Source organism: Perca flavescens, chromosome 15, assembly GCF_004354835.1.
Source record: "Perca flavescens isolate YP-PL-M2 chromosome 15, PFLA_1.0, whole genome shotgun sequence".
Lineage (NCBI taxonomy): Eukaryota > Metazoa > Chordata > Actinopteri > Perciformes > Percidae > Perca > Perca flavescens.
In genome coordinates this window covers 24,592,426-24,611,456 of record NC_041345.1, presented here as the reverse complement: position 1 = coordinate 24,611,456, position 19,031 = coordinate 24,592,426, and the positions used below count along the sequence as shown (strand labels likewise).

At 39.7% G+C, this 19,031-nt stretch overlaps 1 protein-coding gene across 2 annotated transcripts; it reads left to right on the top strand.

Moving 5' to 3' along the window:
• Positions 1-408: 408 nt before the first annotated feature.
• On the top strand, positions 409-17,926 carry tnnt1 (troponin T type 1 (skeletal, slow)). 2 transcript variants are annotated; one of them, XM_028600213.1, is made up of 15 exons: positions 409-478; positions 5,669-5,696; positions 6,067-6,074; positions 6,197-6,259; positions 7,937-7,966; positions 9,210-9,242; positions 10,238-10,256; positions 10,385-10,445; positions 10,967-11,083; positions 12,901-12,978; positions 13,766-13,879; positions 14,013-14,122; positions 15,404-15,494; positions 16,261-16,301; positions 17,704-17,926. In XM_028600213.1, exons 2-15 carry the CDS (start codon positions 5,671-5,673, stop codon positions 17,747-17,749), a joined length of 837 nt encoding a protein of 278 aa, XP_028456014.1. In that variant the 5' UTR covers positions 409-478; positions 5,669-5,670; the 3' UTR covers positions 17,750-17,926. The 2 variants fall into 2 exon arrangements, with proteins under 2 accessions (XP_028456014.1, XP_028456016.1); XM_028600215.1 differs by lacking the exon at positions 9,210-9,242.
• Positions 17,927-19,031: the final 1,105 nt, after the last annotated feature.

Sequence of the window (19,031 nt, the reverse complement as noted above, 5' to 3'; positions counted from 1 at the left end):
CTGCCAGTTCTCCTCTGCCAGCATTCTCTCCTTCCATCCGTCACACCCTCCCTCTTTATTTTGTCATCCCCCTCTCCACCTGCCCTGTTGCACCCCTCCATTTGCCTAGTGAGGTCATCCCTCTGTTCTCCTTAATCCTACGAGGTGCTCGTCTTTCTGCCTCCGCTTAATCCGCCTGTGGCCCCCAGCCCTGACCACAGACACACACACACACACACACATTTGCGCACACAGACTCACGGTTATTCTTGTAAGGTATACTCGGACATCCAGTAATTTTCACAGCATGCATACACACCCACATTCATACAGACCACACACACACACACACACACACACACACACACACACACACACACACACACAGTGCCCCTCGACCCCTCTGTATAAAATTCCCTCTCTCTGTATAATAGCCATTCTGTCTGTCTCTGTCCCTCTGTCTGTCTCTTGTGTCTAGTGATACCACACCTTCATACAGGTACGTCTGTCTGTCTGTCTGTCTGTCTGCCCTTAAATATGTGTCCTCTCTATTGTCTTGTTCTCATAAGACAGTAGATTGAGATTAATGTATAATTTTTCAAGCAGCTGTTTTCCATTCATCATATTGGACACTTCGTTGCATCTTTTCAGTTTTGTCAGTACTTTGAAAACTCTTCCTTGCTCCAGCATGAGACACACTGCCAATCAGCCAAAAACTAAATTTAACCAAATGTTATGGTACTTTCAGGATTTCCAACGTTACCTGTGTGTGCTGAGCTTGATTTTTTGCGATTGCATAATTTGTCAGTACACTACTTCTCAGCAGCAGTCTCAAATCTTGGGTGTCTGAGCATCCCTGAAAGCACCACAGTGGAAGAATCTCTATTGACAATAGACTATCAATTATCTATCTCAAGCAAGATTCAAGTATCAGCAAGTTAATTTCATACTGTTGTGAAATGAATGGAAATCAATGGCTTACCTAACTGTAACCGTGGTAATGGTCCATTTTTGTGACTTTAAACCATACATTCCATTCTTGAAAACAGAACAATGGCAAAAAAAAAAGAAGCTGTATTTAATATGCGTCTGTCTCTGTTTTGAAAAAAGTAGACCATAGTTAATGGGTCTTTTCACCCTAAAAAGTAAACTCATTACTAAAAAAACCAAACATACTTTCTGATTTACTCCTTCACTTATCTAGCAAGGGCAAGGATTTATGCTTAATGTTATCAAGTTTTTAGATAGCTGTCGACAGGATAGAAACGTAGATAGATAGATAGATAGATAGATAGATAGATAGATAGATAGATACATACAATGTAAAAACATCTGTGCTTGCAAGTGTCGATAGACACATGGCTGCCTTGTGTAGATTGTCCCATTTTACTAGCATTCATCATCTCCACTTCTGTGTGTCTGTGTTAGCATAGCAGGCACTCAGACTGACATGTGCAAACCACACAGCAGCTTTATTATGTATATTGGGTTATTTATATGTCCTGTGGTCCAGTAGCTGGGTTATGGTATCATTCTGTAGACCAGACACAGGATGAGGTCTAACAAAGCCCCAACAAGGTTCCAACTTGGCCACTTGTGCCAAACTATGTCCATATTTTTTTTTTAAAAGCTTTCAACAGATGAAATCATCAACACCACAGCACTGTTATAGCTTGCATTTCTTTCTTTAGTGCTTGTCATAAAATGTCTGACAGCTACTTTGCGGCTTTAATGAGTACCGTACTCTGTGTCTGTGTTACTGACTAATACACTTCGGGGACATTTCAGACTAAATATCAATTAACATGGTGATAGCTTGACAAAACAGATTTTAGGTGAGTGGTTAAGAGTAGGGAAAGTTTCCAGGACATGGATGTAAGTCTATGTAATGTCCTTAAAACTGTATAGTCTAGCACCCTTCACATTGTTCCTTTGCCTTTATAGTCACTGCCAAATACACAAATGCTAACAGTATGAGCTCAGGCTAGCTGACTTTAGCACTCAGAGGAAAGCAGAGGGTAAACAGGTGTTTGCATACAGTAATGCAATCTGTGCACTTTGGGGTGTGTGTGAATATTACAGTGGCTAGTTCAGGTCAGTATCAAGTTCCCTGGTTGGAACAATGCTGAGTCATTTCTAAATTTTGATGTCAAGCAACATAGTGGCTATTCTCCCAAATAGTTTTTTGACGTGAATAAAAGACATTACAAAAACCAACACTTTTCACTCTTTTAACACTTCTCTCTCACTCCGCTCTACAATTTATTAATAGCCAACGATACACTAATGAGGTATTTTTGTACACCCATTCACCTTTACCACACACACACACACTCATATTGCCCTTGACTAAAATTAACCCTGCTAAGGCCTGAGGCTGTTGGACTCCTCTCCCAAATCCCCTGCCGCACCCCCTCTTCTCTCCATTAAGCTCCAAACGGGCGGTTTCTGACTGTACCGACACAGGTGCTGAAATGTGCACCTCTCATTCATCCAGCCATAATTTCTCCCCTCCGTCACTCTCTCCATCCATCATGTACTTATTCATAGGTCTTACCTTCACACACCTTTTGAGTAAGTCCTTCCCTCTGCTTTTAATATTATACTCACAGAGCATTTATGCAAGGCTATAGGCCCTAAACTCCAACTGATTATTATGTTGATACTTAAGTTATATATATATTTATTTATTTATTTATTTAAGTCCAATATTCACTGTCTCATAAATATATATATATATATATATATATATATATATATATATATATATATATATATATATATATATATATACATGAGACAGTGAATATTATATATATATATATATATATATATATATATATATATATATATATATGTATATATTTATTTATTTAAGTCCAATATTCACTGTCTCTATTTATTTAAGTCCAATATTCACTGTCTTTTAGCTCTGTTTTTGGTCTCAGCCAACTCCTGAGGAAATAATCTGTCTCTTTAGCTGCTAAATGCTCTACTGTATTCACCAGTTAGTTGCTAACTGCTTGCAACACTAGGTTTATCAGAGCTTTTTTTTTGTGATGAAAACAGCTTTGTAGCTATGGCCACAAATAATGCTATGACAGCGGTGAGAGTGAACCAAAACCGTAAAGTCAGCTAAACAATGAGCTGAAACTCCCTATAAAGCTCTGTTAAGCCGAGCGAGCTGCAGGTTCAGGTGATAATTCTCTGCCGGTTCATCACCGTGACCCCTCTCACATCCATTTACTACATACGCTATTATAAAAATATTGATTATAGCTGCTCAAATCAACAGAAAAGCAAGTAATAAAACGTGTGGTTCTATGTTATGAGACTTTCAGACTATTTCTTGCCGGTGCAACTCTCTGGAGCACTATTTCTTAAAGATGCTTGATAAGAAAGGAATGAAGGATGTGAAACGAGGAAACAATTTTAAAATTGAAGTTAAAAACTGGGAAGACTAGAACTGCTTTATAAACCTCTATATGAGCAGAAAGCGAGAGAGGATTAATAACAGCACACAGAAGATTGGAGAGTTACTGAGTTGCAGTTGAAAGGACTGCTGGTGCGCAGCTATGCCAAGCTACTGGCTCTGGCATGGCAAAGGGCACGACAACAGACAAGTGAGAGAAAAGCCAGAGCATTCGACGACTTCAAGCGCACAGTCACAGGGTCACTCTAAATTCTTCCTTATGACAGAAAGATAGACCGAGCGGAGGAGAAGGTGGGAGGGCATGGGGGTGTGTAGAGGGATAATGGAATGAAATTGGGGTTTCTGATCAAGTTATTTTCTTTTAAAATCCGACTTGAACAGAAACAGACTCTTACAAGCAACTGTTTTGTTTCGGTTTGAGCTTTGGAATAATTCCACGTCAAAACACAGTGTAGTGTTTGGCCACATAATAGAGTTAATGGGACCTTTGAGCTGTGTCAAAGCACTCCAGCCAAACTGATGGCAGATTCCCTGGAGTTTATCAGTTGCTCAGTGAACATGTCAAACTATGAACCCAGTTAAGATGAAGGTCATCTTTCACAAACCTTGATGTGCAGTGTTTTAAACTAAATCTAATTTTTCAGAAACACCAGGACATAGGGAGCAAGGGTGAGGTCAAAAAAGTGGGGGGGGGGGGGGGGGACAGAAACTACTAGAAAGAGAGAGAAACTCTATCTCCTCTGGTCTTTCTGCGTTTAACCCTTGTCACATTCTCACCTGTTGACGCTTCATCAATCTCCCTGCTTCCCCTGCCAGGAAGGTGTCAGTGCACAGTGTGTCTGTCTGTCTGTCTGTCTGCACGTGGTTTTAATGCCAGGGCAATGGCAGCTTAGTGGGACAATTTATAGCCTAAAACCGTGACAGTGCGCATTGAATCGCTCAGTGCTTGTCTGTCTTTTTTCTATCTCCAAAATGATTAATCACACTCACGTACTAATGCACAGCCAAGCTTGCATTTACGTCACGTGGGCTGCTTGGTATTTTAAAAAACATTTGTTTTTAAATGTTCTTTATCTAGTAGCCAGTATCTTTTTTTTTTTTTTACCAAACACACCTATTAAGTTGTAGCTTTAGACACAAAGTCCAGCTGAGGCTGATGAGAATGGCATTAGTTTTGCAGGCTTTTCTCATGAACCATTCATACATGTAGATATGAAAAGTAAAGCACTGTTATCCGTATGCATTCCGTGAATTTTTTGCTCTATACATCGCAGTGACTGTTGCTGCTGTATAAAAACGCTGTGGACTGCGTAGGGAGGAGGTCGGGGTGGATGGCTCAGTCATAAAACACAGCGCTTTCAAGCCTGGGAGCGGAGGTCACTTCTCGGGGAAAACAAAAGACTTTCACCCAGGGAACGTGTGTTTGTTCCTTGGGATTGTTTAAATCCAAACCACGGTCTTTTTCCTAAACTTAACCGGTTTATGTGCCTATAAACTTATTTGTCACCGGCGCATGTTGTCACTTTTTGTGGACTAAACTCAACTGCATCTCACGGTGCCCTAACCCTAAATAAAAGGTATTTAAAAGTTATAGGAATAGGGCAGGTGTGGAGGTGACCTTTTATTCAAAGTTTTATACTCCCGCTGACCGTCCTGTCCGGTGGTTCTTTTAACCCGCTTTTAATATCTGTGTCACTTTTTATATAGGTTTTTAGATAACCAAACCTGGTTTTTAAGGAGGTTTTAAAGTGTGCTCCCCCTTGTGCCCGTGCCCCTCGTAGCACCTGGGGCGCTGTGTTTTAACCCCAACCTAACCTCTAACCCATAACCCAGTAACCGGCTCCCGGTAACCTTTTGTCTGCTAAACTCTACCTACTGCCGCTGATACGACAGACAGCTCATGGAGCTCTGGAGCCGGCATCATTTGACCAGCCGGTGGTCGCCTAAATTTGTAGGATATCACACAAATTGCTGTGCAGAAATTTTCCTACGATATTGTACAAACCTGTTCATAAAAATGCAATGTTGTTCATAAACTAAAGTATGGGACAACTTCAAATTTTGACCAAATTATGGTGCTAGATGAAGGTGAGGAAATCCCTAAAAGCTGTTACACTTCATCCTGAAGGGAACAAAAATGTCTGTACTAAACTTCTCTTCTCCTCTCCTGACTGTTGTTTTTGTAGTTCAGATGATTCTATTCTACTTATTCATTCATGTTCTACTTGATTTGTCATTTGTTTCTCTTTATTGCAGCCATGTCAGATGTAGAAGAGGAGTACGAGTGAGTAGAGCAGCATCCCTCCGTTGTTTATTTCAGTGAAAATGCATTTTACTCCCATCTTTATAAATATCATTTAAGTAGTTGTAAAAAAAAAAAATTCCCAACTTGTATATATGTTCGTGCATTCTTTCCTTTGTATTTTTAGCTTTATTTATGAATGATTTGTTCTTTTAATCTATCCTATTTATTTTTTCTTGTATATTCTGTATGTGTGCTGTGTGTCTGATATTTTGTTGCTGTAGCACTGAAATTTCCCAATGTGGGATCAATAAAGTCTCTGTAATCTAATCCCTGTAATGTTAACTGATAAATCCCTGTAATGTTAACTGATAAATGTGTTTCTCTGTTCCTTTTCCTCCCATCCCTCCAGGGAGCAGGGTAAGTTGTGTCTACATTTGTCACACACTTTGTGTCTCTCACAAACACAATGATCAACATCAATAAAGCTTTTTTTATGAGACATGAAACTATATTCATTTCTCTGGGTCTCCTTCTCCCAGAGGCTGAAGAGGAGCCCGAGCCTGAAGAACAGGAGGAGACTGAGCAGGCAGAGGATAGAGGAGGTAAGGAAGACTCCCAGAATGCAAAGCAGTCGTACAGGACAGTTGCCTGTTGTATAGCAAAAGTCTGGAGATAAAAACTGGTTTGGTCAAATGCGTTGAAAAGACTATTCAAAAAATGGGAACAGTAAGACAGATTAAAAGGGTTGCGATTGTGATAGCATTTCTTACAAGATACATGTCTTGTTCTAAAAAAGCTCTCAAACACCCAAGCAATTGTTTCCTCTCTTTTTCATAACGCTGCGTTTTCACTGGCAGCTGAAATAACGGAACAGTGGTGCGAGCGGTATGAGCGTTGACGTCAAAAGTGTTCACCGCTCTCCCTGATCTCCCAAAGTTACTCTGGCGGTACGTGCAATTGTTAGCGTTATTTCCACGCTTCCCATTCATTTCCATGGGAGCAGCCGCGCAATGCATTCTGGTAGTTCTCGCGGGGGACTTTGGAGAAGAGAGGCGTTGAGTCGCCCGCTACTCATATGCATAAAGTTGAATCCAGGCATCTTCATGCAAATGAGGAGTGGGAAGCTCGGCGCCTCTCAAAATGTTAGGATTAGGGAAATGGCGGACCCAAAAATGCAGAGATAACAGGGCAGTGGTGAGTTCGAGGATTTAATAAATAAAAAGGGATACAACAAAAAGAGTCCTGAAGAAAGCAGGCAAAAATAGTACCAAAAACCGTTGAGGAATAGGGTGACCAGATGAGAATGGGTAAAATTCGGGATGAGATGGGGGGCCAGGGCAATGTTGGGAAGCAGGGCGATCCCATCTGTGAAAACAACGCGTATAAGGACATGTACCATGGGTCAACTTTTGCAGAGCGGTAACCAATGAGAAGGCAGACTCGCGAAAGCAGCTCTAATATTTTCTCCCGTTTAAACATATATGCTATATTTAAAAAATCCTTGCAATTTAAAACAATATGATGTTCCTGTACATGTAAATAGCTTACTTTATGATACGTCTCTGTATGACTACAGGGATGTTAATAGCTAGCTTGGCAGAGGGTTGGTTTTCCTGTTGAGCTTTTATACATATATTTTTCTTAGTAGTAGTAGAATTGTAGTAACATTAGCATTGTAGCAATGACAACTAGCTGGTTGCTTGCAATACATGATGTTATTTAAACCAGACTAAAAACAACTTTTTAAGCGGCAAAGTGTGTGACTGGAGTAGAAAACTTACCATATGGTTTGTGATGAGCCAGATAGAACGGCAGCACGGTGGCTCAGTGGTTAGCAGTTCTACCTCACAGCAAGAAGGTTCGAACCCAGGCCTTTCTGTGTGGAGTTTGCTTCCCACCATAAAGGCATGCATGCAACTAGGACTACAGTTAGCTGACTGACTAACACTGGTGCATTTACAGAAATGTTGATTAATGTGCATTGATTCCTAATCAAAAATAAATGAATCTTAATCAAAAATAAAAAAATCTTAAACTGATTCTCTGACTCAACACCAACAACAAATTTTTAGCCAAAAGTATAACGCGTACACCATCTGCATCATGTTGTGGTGACATAATTCCGCTTGGAATTGCATGACCGAGACAGTTGAAAAAAGCTGCCTGTGGAAATCCAGCGTAACTGTGTGAGTTATGGGTGATGCTGTAATAAATCTGACCTATCAATTTCCCCTTTATCCTGCTTTCCCATTGGCTGGTTGGGCCACTGTGCTGGTCAGACGGGCTATCAGAGCGGCACGAGTACCAAGGTAGGGTGACAAGCATGCCCATCATCACTCACACACACAGACACCATTTCACACCATTTAGGACTAGACCTAAAACCCAATGCAGGGAAAAGTTGTATCTAGAAGAAGATGCATTGTATTTTAATACCATTTTAATACCATACAACTATAAATGGAGAAATAAGTCGTCATGACTCATACAGTCCCACGTGCAAGGATAAAAACAGAGGCTCAGTCCTTACCGCAGCGGCCGAGTCCCTCTCTCTCCCCTTTCCTGTCTTCAGCTGTTGTGTCAAATAAAGGCCTAAAAAATGACCCAAAAAAATCTTTAAAAATAATACTTTGCAACAGATAGTTAGTGAATATTTAGTGAATATAGTGGTGTATATTTTTCTCAAGAATGGTGGAGACCAAAACAAAGCTAAAAGGAGAGTGAACACTGAACTTACATTCATGACATGACCAGAAATCTGTATGTGCATGTACTCAATTATCCATATGTGCATTATGTAATACTGAATGTTCACAGAATGTTCCACAAAACTACATTTCCCTACAGCCACAGTGAGTGGTACATATAAGTGCCAGTGAAGGCTGTGGCTCTCAATGCTTGATGGGAAATGATAGTTTTAAAGAAAAAGTTTAACATCGTGGGAAATATTTACTTTCTTGCTGAGAGTAAGATGAGAAGATCGATACCACTCTCAGACGTAAGAGTCGTATCAATCTTTTAATCTAATTTTGGGCAAGAAAGCGAATCAGCATATTTTCCAAAATATCTAACCCTTTTTTTCAATCTTGCTGCCTATGTAGTACCATATAATAACTTGGGACTTCTTTCAAACATTCCACACTTCCTCCTCCCTCCTTATCTCCTCATGTTCCCCCCCTTATCTTTGACTTGTCACTTGATTTTTCCATTCTTTTGATTTTTGCATCTCGATCACCTGGTGTGTGAATTTCCTCCTCCCTTCCTTTGGTTCTTTACGTCTTCATTTCTTAATTCTGTATGTATTTCATTCCCATCTCAACTTATTTTGCTACCTTCTATCTTCTAACTTTTCATTTTCACCTGTATACCTGTTTTTCCTTTGTTTTTTCTTTACTTCCTTTCCTCATCCCATCCTCTCTTCCACTCTCTTCTACCTTTTCTATTCCCTTGCTTTCCTCATGTGTACTTTTCACCCATTATCAATGACTCTTTTGGTGCTCCATGTGTTGTTTTTGTTACCCTCCTTCCATCTTTCATTCTGTCTTCATGTAGTTTCTCCATCAGATCAAGATGCCCAGGAGGAAGGTGAGAAATGGTGGACGTGTTGAAGGGGTTGAAGTCCTGATTTTCTTTTTTAAGCTCAGCACCATGTTGGTCACTTTTTATTTACCTCAGGTTAATTATCCAACATATTTAAATGATCTACAGCCAATGGACATGGCCTTTTATTTTATCAGGGTTTCCGCGGGATCTTAAAAAGTCTAAAATTTAAAAATCAAAATTGTAGGCCTTAAAAAGTTTTACATTTGCTGAAGTATTGTGTTCAAGGTCTTACATAATTTTAAACAGGTCTTAATTTCCCTACGTCCATGCAACGCTACCTCTAATGCTAATTTTTGTAATCATTTTTTAGCTTTCCGGTTATTGGCACGAAACTCTTAGATTGTATCACAGACATAAAAGGGATTTTATTCTTTTTCTATGGGAAAGTTTAAGTTTAGTGATACTTAGGGCTTACTTGATGTTGTGTTAAAGGTCTTAAATTTCATTCATTATGGTCTTAAAAAGGTCTTAAAAAGTCTTAAATTTGACTTGTTGAAACTCTGTTTATGGAGTAATTTGGTCTGCTAAATAAATAAAAAGCTGTACCTATTTACCTTTTATTCATTCCTTTATTTGGATATCCATTAGCAACCATCACAATGTGAAAATTTACATGCATTTAAAACAAGACATAAAGTGCAAGGAAAACCTACTATAATCACCCTTATTTTTTAAGAAAATATTTAAGAATGTCCTAATAGACATGGTCAAAAAAAGTCATGTGTTACCCTGATCTGGAAAGCAAAAGTGTGTATAAAAATGATGTCCTTGCTCTTTTGTTTTGTTAGAACTAATAAAAACTGCTAAATTGCCTTTTCTTTTCTCAGTCGCATGCTTGCTGTGTTTTCAGTCACATTAACAACTTTATTAACAACTTTCAGATTTTCTAATTCTCCTTCCGTATATTTGGGGGAACATTTTTGAATCACTCATATAATCAATATTTTTTTGCTTGTCTTTCTCTCTTTCATCAACAGAGGAGCGCCCCAAACCCAAGTATGTTCATATTATTTTATTATGTTTGCATGGTTATGTTTTCAAATATGTCACATTCCCTTAATCCCTTTAAAAAAAAAAAAAAAAAAAAAAAAAACTGTCATTTTGTGCATCCTTTTTTTCATCAGACCTTTGGTGCCTCAACTTGCCCCTCCAAAGATTCCTGAGGGGGACAGGGTGGATTTTGATGTGAGTCATGAAAAGGGGATCAAACCAGATCACTTTTATTTTCTTAGTTTTTGACTTTGCATCTGCGTCATAAATGAAATGGGAACCACGGCTGTTAACCCTTGGGCTGCATGATCTCAGTTTGTGGGGACTTAGCTTAGGAACCGAAGGAGTTGCTGGTTCAAGTCCCCCGTACCGACCAGCGGCGAAGCCAGACGTTGTAAACAATTGGGGCTCAGCCCAGACCTGGGGGGGGGGCATCTATTGTTCAAGATATGTGATAATAGAATGCCTAAAAATCTGTAAATCACTTGGGATAGTTGCCAAGGAAAAGAATCATCCTGTAGAGCCTACATCCATTTTGTACCTAATTGTTCTCCAACGGTCTTCATCATTCTGAAACCATAACACAACAAATGTTGAGGAGGACTCCTTTTCACTCCTGCCACATAAAAAGAGGCAAACATTGTCTTCAATTGAACCATATCTAGTGAGTTCTATAGAGATGCCCATATGGAAATAAAAACTCCCTTCTCCACCAGGACATCCACAGAAAGCGTATGGAGAAGGACTTACTGGAGCTGCATACTCTGATCGACGTCCACTTTGATCAGAGGAAGAAAGATGAGGAGGAACTCATCAGCCTCAAGGAACGAATCGTAAGTTCACTTAGATGCACTAAGACACTTTCTGGCTGTTACGGCCACAGCAAATAAACACTATGGAAAATGTGACCATCAACATATTTTAACACCAAACTGGAGGGTAGTAAAAGCAAATCAAAGTTTATTCACAAATTAACTGCAATTAATTAAACCAAAACTATGGGAGTCTGGAGGTCTGGCCAAAAAGAACAAAAGAAGGGAAGAAGCCTGAGCCAACCCATCAAGGGCCGTCGGATCCAGAACATCTTCCCCTAACTTAGGAAGTGATAACTAACTAACAGAAACAAAGCCGCGAAAACTAGACTACCAGACCTCCATCTTCAAAACAAGAAAAGCACAAAAGAAAAGATAACAAAAGATAAAAAAAAAGAAACAACGCGTTCCAAGCTGCTGCAGTCACTGCCCTCCTGGCATTCCAGCCTCCCAGCCTTTTATTCCCAGGAGCGGAGCCACCGACAGAGACCAGAGAATCAGGATCACCTGGGTCGAAGAGAAAAGAAAAAGCAGGGCAGGGAGCACGTAACACTGGTTAATGTTGAAACATGAGTGGGGCACTAAACACGCGATCCAGTGGAAACAGAGATTGTCCAGCAATAGGTAGTCTCGCATTGCCAGACCTTCCTCCACAGCACTGCGCAGGAGGGTCTGGCTAGACCACAAAGCATTCCGGGATGCTTGTGCTCCGGTTTATTGGCATTTCTTTAAACTGATCACACTCTTGGGTGGTGCTAAGCGCCGGAAGGAGCAGAGGTGCCTCTGCAAAATAGCCTCGGGGAGGAACTTGTTTTGGTGGAACATGTGTACGTTCCAAGGTTGTTTTAGTCCCGCAACAGAAAACTCCGATTGGACAGATAGTCTAGCTAGCTGTCTGGATTTACCCTGCAGAGATCTGAGGACCAGTTAACCATAGTCCTCATACATCGACCGGAGTTGCAGAATGTAGAATTTGTAGAATGTCAACACAAAAGACTACATTGTCGATATAGACTAAGCAATAGGAGAACATGGTTTTACTGCACGTATCTTCACAGCAGTGGTAGAAAGTTGCTATGTACATTTAGTCAAGTATACTTAAGTACAAATTTGAGGTACTTTACTTGAGTGTTTCCATTTTCTACCTCTTTATATTTCTTTATAACATATTAGAGAGAAATATTGAATGTACATTTATCAGACCGCTGTAGTTACTACTTGCTGTGTTTTACAGATAACGCTATTAGATATTAAAACCATGATAAGTTTATAAATACGATGCATTGTTTGCATTAGTAGTTCCACCAAAAACACGTCCACTCTAGACTTCTTAGATGGTTCCAATGAAGTAAGTGACTAGAGAAAAGTAAAAAAAAAAAACTAACCGATTAATTATCTCTCAGATTTATTTACTAACCCAGCCCCTAGGTAGGGGATAATAATGCCATATATAATAGTATATCAGTCACAGGTGCCATTTTTACTGCAAAACATGTACTTATGCTATACTTTTATACACTTTAATGTACATTTGACTGATAATACTTCTGTACTTTTAACTTGGGTAGGATATTAAATTCACGATTGTTACTTGTAATAGAGTATTTCAAAATAAATACTTCTTCCGCTACTGCGGCAATGTGAAGGATCGATGTTGCTAAATAGTTAATAACGTATTTGTCAGTAATCTTTGAATGAGTTTTAAAAAAAAATACAGTCCCCCCCCAGTCCCCTCTGTAATGAATTAATGATTAAATGTACTTTTTATCCCAATGTTGCTTCATGTTTAATAAAATGCACCAAACGTTTTATGGCTTGTTTGCTTTGCTTTCCATCAGGAGCGTCGTCGGTCCGAGAAAGCTGAGATCCTGAGGGTCAGAGCAGAGAAGGAGAAGGACAGACAGAACAGGATTGCGGTAACACACACACACACACACACTCATACTCACACAAAATTTTACAAATATATCACCTAGTCCACACATTCTTTACATTGGCTGTAAACAGCCTAAAATTGTTTCTCATAAATGAAACCATTGTTAATTTATAAAATGTAAAAAGCTGCTCAACACAGCATATTATCTCCCCTTCAGGTGTGAAACAATATAATTCAGGGGTGGAGCCAGACGTTCCCCCAGCTATATACTTTTGAAAGATAATTGGTAATAGAATGCTTAGAAATCTGTACATCATTTGGGAAAGTCATAATAGTTGGCAAGGAAAAGAATCATCCTGTAAAGCCTACATCCCAGAGGTGGTTCTGGGGGGGGGGGTACACAAAGGTGGCCAGTGCCCCCGTAATTTTAAGCCTTGACCCCCTCTGGCCCCCCTAACTGTGGCAAATATTTTGATACATTTTTAACCCCACATTTATCCCCAAAGCGGGGGTAATGTGCAGTGCAGAAATAGATCAAATGTAGGTTAACACTGAGCTACTTTCATCCAATGTTAAGTCAGCACCGTGAAAACACAGTGAGTTTGCAGCCAATTAAATTGCCTGCCTGACCATATATGGAAGTTAACGTAACTAGTAGTGGGACACGCACAAAACGGAGAAACTTTTTTTATATATGTTTATAGAGAGAGATTCAACGTGGAGAATGTGTAAATCTTTATTTAAATATTAAAAACAACTTTTTTGTAGTCAGAATTAACTCATAGGGACATTTTTCAAGTTTTTGTCCATCCTTCTCCGTTTTTCAGGAGGAACGTCACAGAAAAGAGGAAGAGGAAGCCAAGAAGAAGGCTGATGATGACATCAAGAAGAAGAAAGTGCTGTCTGGCATTGGAGCCAACTTTGGAAGCTTCTTGGCCAAGGTCTGCTGTTATTCTCAGTAGAGCTCATGATAACCCTGATGATGATGATGATGATGATGATGATGATGATGATGATGATGATGATGATGATGATACAGATGTTGACTGTGCACTGTGTGTCTTCCCATCCCAGGCGGAGACGAGGAGGGGCAAGCGTCTGACAGGCAGAGAGATCAAGAAGAAGACTCTGTCTGCGAGACGACAGTCGCTAGACATCGACAATTTGAGAGAGGATGCACTCAAGTGAGTTTTGGATTTCTCTGCATGTTGCAGGCGTGTGAATGGGGCTGTAGTAAGAGCGATATTGAGTATCTAAGGAGTTTGACTGCTGGTTTCTTTTTTTCCCTTTCAAAATCAAAAACACAAGCGCAAAGGTGTAAGGCATGGAATCAAACAGTTTGTGTCTCCGCTCCTAATGCCAGCTTCAAACGTTAGCGTGTCTAGCTAACTCATATCCTTTTCCCACCAAAATCTACGTCTATATGCAGGTTTTTAAAACCTAACCTAACCTTGGCTAAAAATAGCCAAAAGACTTCTCTCCCATTGCTGTTCAGTTTTTTTTTTTTTTTTTTTTTTATTGTGTCGCATTCAACTTCACGAACACGATGGAAAACAGTGTTAACTTTTCCTGCTACAGCTTCCCGATACAGTGCACAAAATTGTGAAACTCAGACCGATCACTCCGCATTCACCGTCACTCTCTCAAGGTACAGTACGTGTCCACAGGTAGCCTCACTTCCATGCTTCCAATTCATTGTCTACGGAAGGAGCCAGGCAATGCATTGTGGTAGCATCTCGACGACTTTCGAGAGACAGGGCGGTGAGTTGCTCCTCATTTGCATAAAGTTATGATTGAGGCTACTCTTTTGAACTCGGTGCCGACTAATTTAATGGATGCGCGCTGCTTGGGCGGAGACGGGCGGAATTTGTGGCCCAGATCACGGAAGTTACAGGCAAAGTTGACCCGCATCATAGCAACTTGCGTCATAGCATAGCCATAGCGTCACGCCAGAAAACGGCCAACCGCGTGTCCTGTTTCGGATCCAATCTTGAGCCAATAAATACCCGCTCGTACTGCAGAGTCATTTGACCCGGGATTGAATGTCGATTCCCACTGCAGACAAAAGCCAGATGTTAGTGGGTGTGGGTGGGTTTTTTGACCCGTGGGATAACTTACTACCGAATACCATTTTTGGTGTTGAGCACTGCCAGTGCTGTGCCAGAAAGCAGTGCCATTAACTTTACGGCACGGCCAACACCAGGCTGCTCTACAATTCAACAGCACAGACCTCTGCACACATCAGACTGCTCAGTTAGAACTCGCCACGCTGAGACTTTCTCTCAGCTGAGATGGACAGCATAGCGCTGCACTGTTTCACTGTTTGTACTGCATAAATTAGCCAGCGGCTAGCGTAAAGAAACGCAGATGGACTCGGGCATTTAACAAAATAAAAAAGAAAGAATCATAGAAATAAAATAGAAGAAAAAAAAAAACTTTCTTAATTTGTTCTTTGTGTTTCCAAGGCAACGGGCCCAGGAGATGTGGAACTGGATCTACCAGCTGGAGTCTGACAAGTTTGACTTCATGGAGTACATGAAGCACCAGAAATATGAGGTACCGCTGGTACCTTGCTAAGTCATGTTTTATAGTGTTTCTGTAGCTGTCCTGTACCATGTCATATACTATCTATCTATCTATCTATCTATCTATCTATCTATCTATCTATCTATCTATCTATCTATCTGTCTGTATATCTATATATCTATCTAGCTATCTATCTGTCTGTATATCTATATATCTATATATCTATCTATCTATCTGTCTGTATATCTATATATCTATCTATCTATACAGTATATATATATATATATATATATATATATATATATATATATATATATATATATATATATATATATATATGTGGGATAGGTTTTTTTATTGCATTACTGGAATCACTTTACTTTCATTTTGCGCACTTGGAATTACTTTCTGCAAAAATGGCAAAAAGAAAAAAGCTTATTTAACTATATTGCTGCATTTTTATGCTGTCTGTGACATTTACTGAGGTGGCACATGCATGCAACAAAGAATTGCACTTATTTTTGTTGTAGTGGAATCTTGGTTTATGCAATACAGATAAATAAATACAGGAAGTAATTTGTCAAGCATTTGCTACTGTAGTTGTATGTGACGCTCTGCTCCTGCCTCTCCTTGAAGACGTTACTTGGGCTCTGGGATTTTTATATAATGAAGATAACTTTTTTTCTGACATTTTATGGGCTAAAAGTGTATAGAAATACTAAACAAAAGTGTACTGATTCCTTTCATAATGGTTTTAATTATTTTTCCTGTTACCTTAAATTCCTGCCTCCTGCAGATCACCGTGCTGCTGAACCGAATCCAACATGCTCAGAAATTGTGAGTAGTCACTTTTCTACAAAATATAAAATATGATAAACTGCAGATAGACTACAATCCCAATTGCAACACATTCTCACTCCCATCTCGTAAAATACGGACGCTTGGTCTAGGGCTGCCACCTCTTAGTCGATTAGTCGACTAATCGGTCGTTTTGGTCATAGTCGACTAAGATTTCTTTAGTCGATTAGTCATTTTTTATGCTTATTCATGCTTAATTACTTATTTCCAAGAAACTTCTGAGCACATTTATGGTAAACACAAGATTTAAAGTGGTGCTTTTGCAGGATTAATTGTGGAGAAACTCAGTTTTACAGATGGTTAATTAACTACATTTATTTTGTGCTTTTCTAATCTTAACCACCTCTCAAAGCGCACAGCTCTGTCAATTAAATCAACTAATCCAGCGGTGTCAAACTTAACTTCAGTGAGGGCCACACTGGAAATGAGAATCACATCAAGGGCCAGATGTAAAGTTTAAGAAAAGTCAAATATCTTTGACCGTATTATGTCTTATAAAGTCTTCTCACTTACAGTTTGGTCGACATAAAGTCCTGAAAAAGTCGGAGAAAAGTTCCTTAGCCGTCATCGCAAAAGCATCAAAAATGTCTGAAAAAGTGACAAAAACAATGAAAAAAGCCGCAAAAAAACTCTGAAAAAGAGGCAAAAACGTTGAAAAAAGCATCCGCAAAAGTGACAAAAACTTCAGAAAAGTGACAAAAGCTATGTGTGCCAACATTTATGGTGAACCTAAATTGATATGAGGGCCGGATCAAAAGCTGCGAGGGGCCGGATTTGGCCCGCGGGCCTTGAGTTTGACACCTGTGAACTAATCGATTAGTCGACAAAATTGTATAAGTGTTAGTCGACTAAGAATTTCTTTAGTCGAGGACAGCCCTAGCTTGGTCAGGTGCCTTTGTCGTTGTTATTGACTCTAAAAGTCTCCTTTAGCGTCATATAACGCGCTTTAACTAATCGCGCTTGGTCGGGACTATTGGCGTCCCTTTTGACGCAGTTAGGTTAAGGAAAAGGTCACGGGTTGGCTTACGTTTCCGTGACTCGCCAAAACGGGATGGTTGAGTTTAGGGAAAGGTCGTGGGTGGGCTTACACTTCCGTGACAAACGGCAATAACGGGACGGTTAAAGACACACTGTGTTTAAACCATCCACCACCCCGACCAACCTCCCTACACAGAATTTCCCCCTTACATACTAAACCCCGTGTACATGCTGCTCTCCCCGGGGCGTTCTACAAACACGCTGAAGGGCGTTTTTTTTCGTCGCTTTAGACGCTGACAGCCACTGTCCAAACGTTTGTATTTTACGAGTCCGGAGTGAGAACGTGAGAACTGACAATCCCTGTTACAGCCGGTCCTACTTTCCTTCTCTTTTCCTCTCACAGTAAAAAGATCCATGGCAAAGGGAAGGTGGGCGGTCGCTGGAAGTAAAGTGGGGTGAACACTGATGAAAAGTGGAGGCAGTATAGGAATGGAGAGATCACACATTTCCCCTTCGATGGTCCTCTGGTGCCAGAGCCGCTCTCTAGGCCTTTCCTGTGTGTGTGTGTGAAAGATATTGAATGTTTCTTGATAAGATGTATTGCTAATAAAACAAAATGCACTCAGTTTGGATTTGTAGTTCTTTTCTTCATCTAATGTGTGCGGATCGCAACGCCAGAATATATATATACTGTATGTATATATATATATATATATATATATATATATATATATAAATATATATACAGTATATATATTGCTTTGACCCAGTAATAATATCATCATATTTATTTTGGGTCATCAATTAAACCCCAAAAAGCAGTTGATTCTTTTCAGTCATGTCAGTGTGACTTTCTCATCGGTCAGGGACTTAACAAAAAAAAAAGTATTTATTTGTCCAGTGTTTTTTTTACTTGTTCACCAAGAACAACATACGGTTATTTTGACCGACTTTAGGTTATATAATTCATTTTCTAACCTTACAGTAAATGTCCACTGCTGCAGCTGCGTGTTTTGAGTAATCTTCATGGTAACTGGATTTCAAGAAACGTCTTTACAGCACTTACTCTTCAGATTTTAGATGACGTGAAATGTACACGGCTTAAAGAGATCTGAAATACTTGTTGTTTATGACCATTTAAAATAGACAGAGAAAGGGATATGCTGTAAAATAACGGCTGACAAGAAATTATACCTCATTATAAAACACTATATCTTCTGGACTTTTTAAAAACTTTTTTAAATAGCTTATTATCTGTGGGTTTACGTTTAGTTTAGTTTGGTTTCCTTCCGTTTCTTCTCCTCTCCTGTCTGTGGTAATTATGTTTCCCCTCCCCCTTTAATTCCAGCCTCACATGTTAGGCTCATTGAGACTCAGACAAGGACTACAGAGGACACACCGTTAATCCAGTCACTGCATCGAGTTAGAACACACACACACACACACACACACACACACACACACACATGCACAAACCTCATTGAAATCAAATTTAGCAGCTGAGCGCTGCGTTGCCTTTGGAATGTGAAGACCACAGTTTGTCCAGAAAAAGCCTGCACATTCATGATTGGATTACTGGAACAAATGGCAGGAATAATCGCAGGGTCCAGGATTAGTTACCCTCAGAAAATTACAGTTAACGCTTCAGTTCTTCTGATTTACGGTATAAAAATCCTCCTGATTGTATTAGAGGATATAATCCCATTCGGAAGCATGATATATCATAATCTT

Coding starts and splice junctions, on each gene's coding strand:
- tnnt1 (XM_028600213.1), top strand. CDS start 5,671: ATGTCAGATGTAGAAGAGGAGTACGA. Junction 7,967..9,209: donor AGAGCGGCACGAGTACCAAG/GTAGGGTGACAA, acceptor GTCTTCATGTAG/TTTCTCCATCAGATCAAGAT. Junction 10,446..10,966: donor GGGACAGGGTGGATTTTGAT/GTGAGTCATGAA, acceptor CTTCTCCACCAG/GACATCCACAGAAAGCGTAT.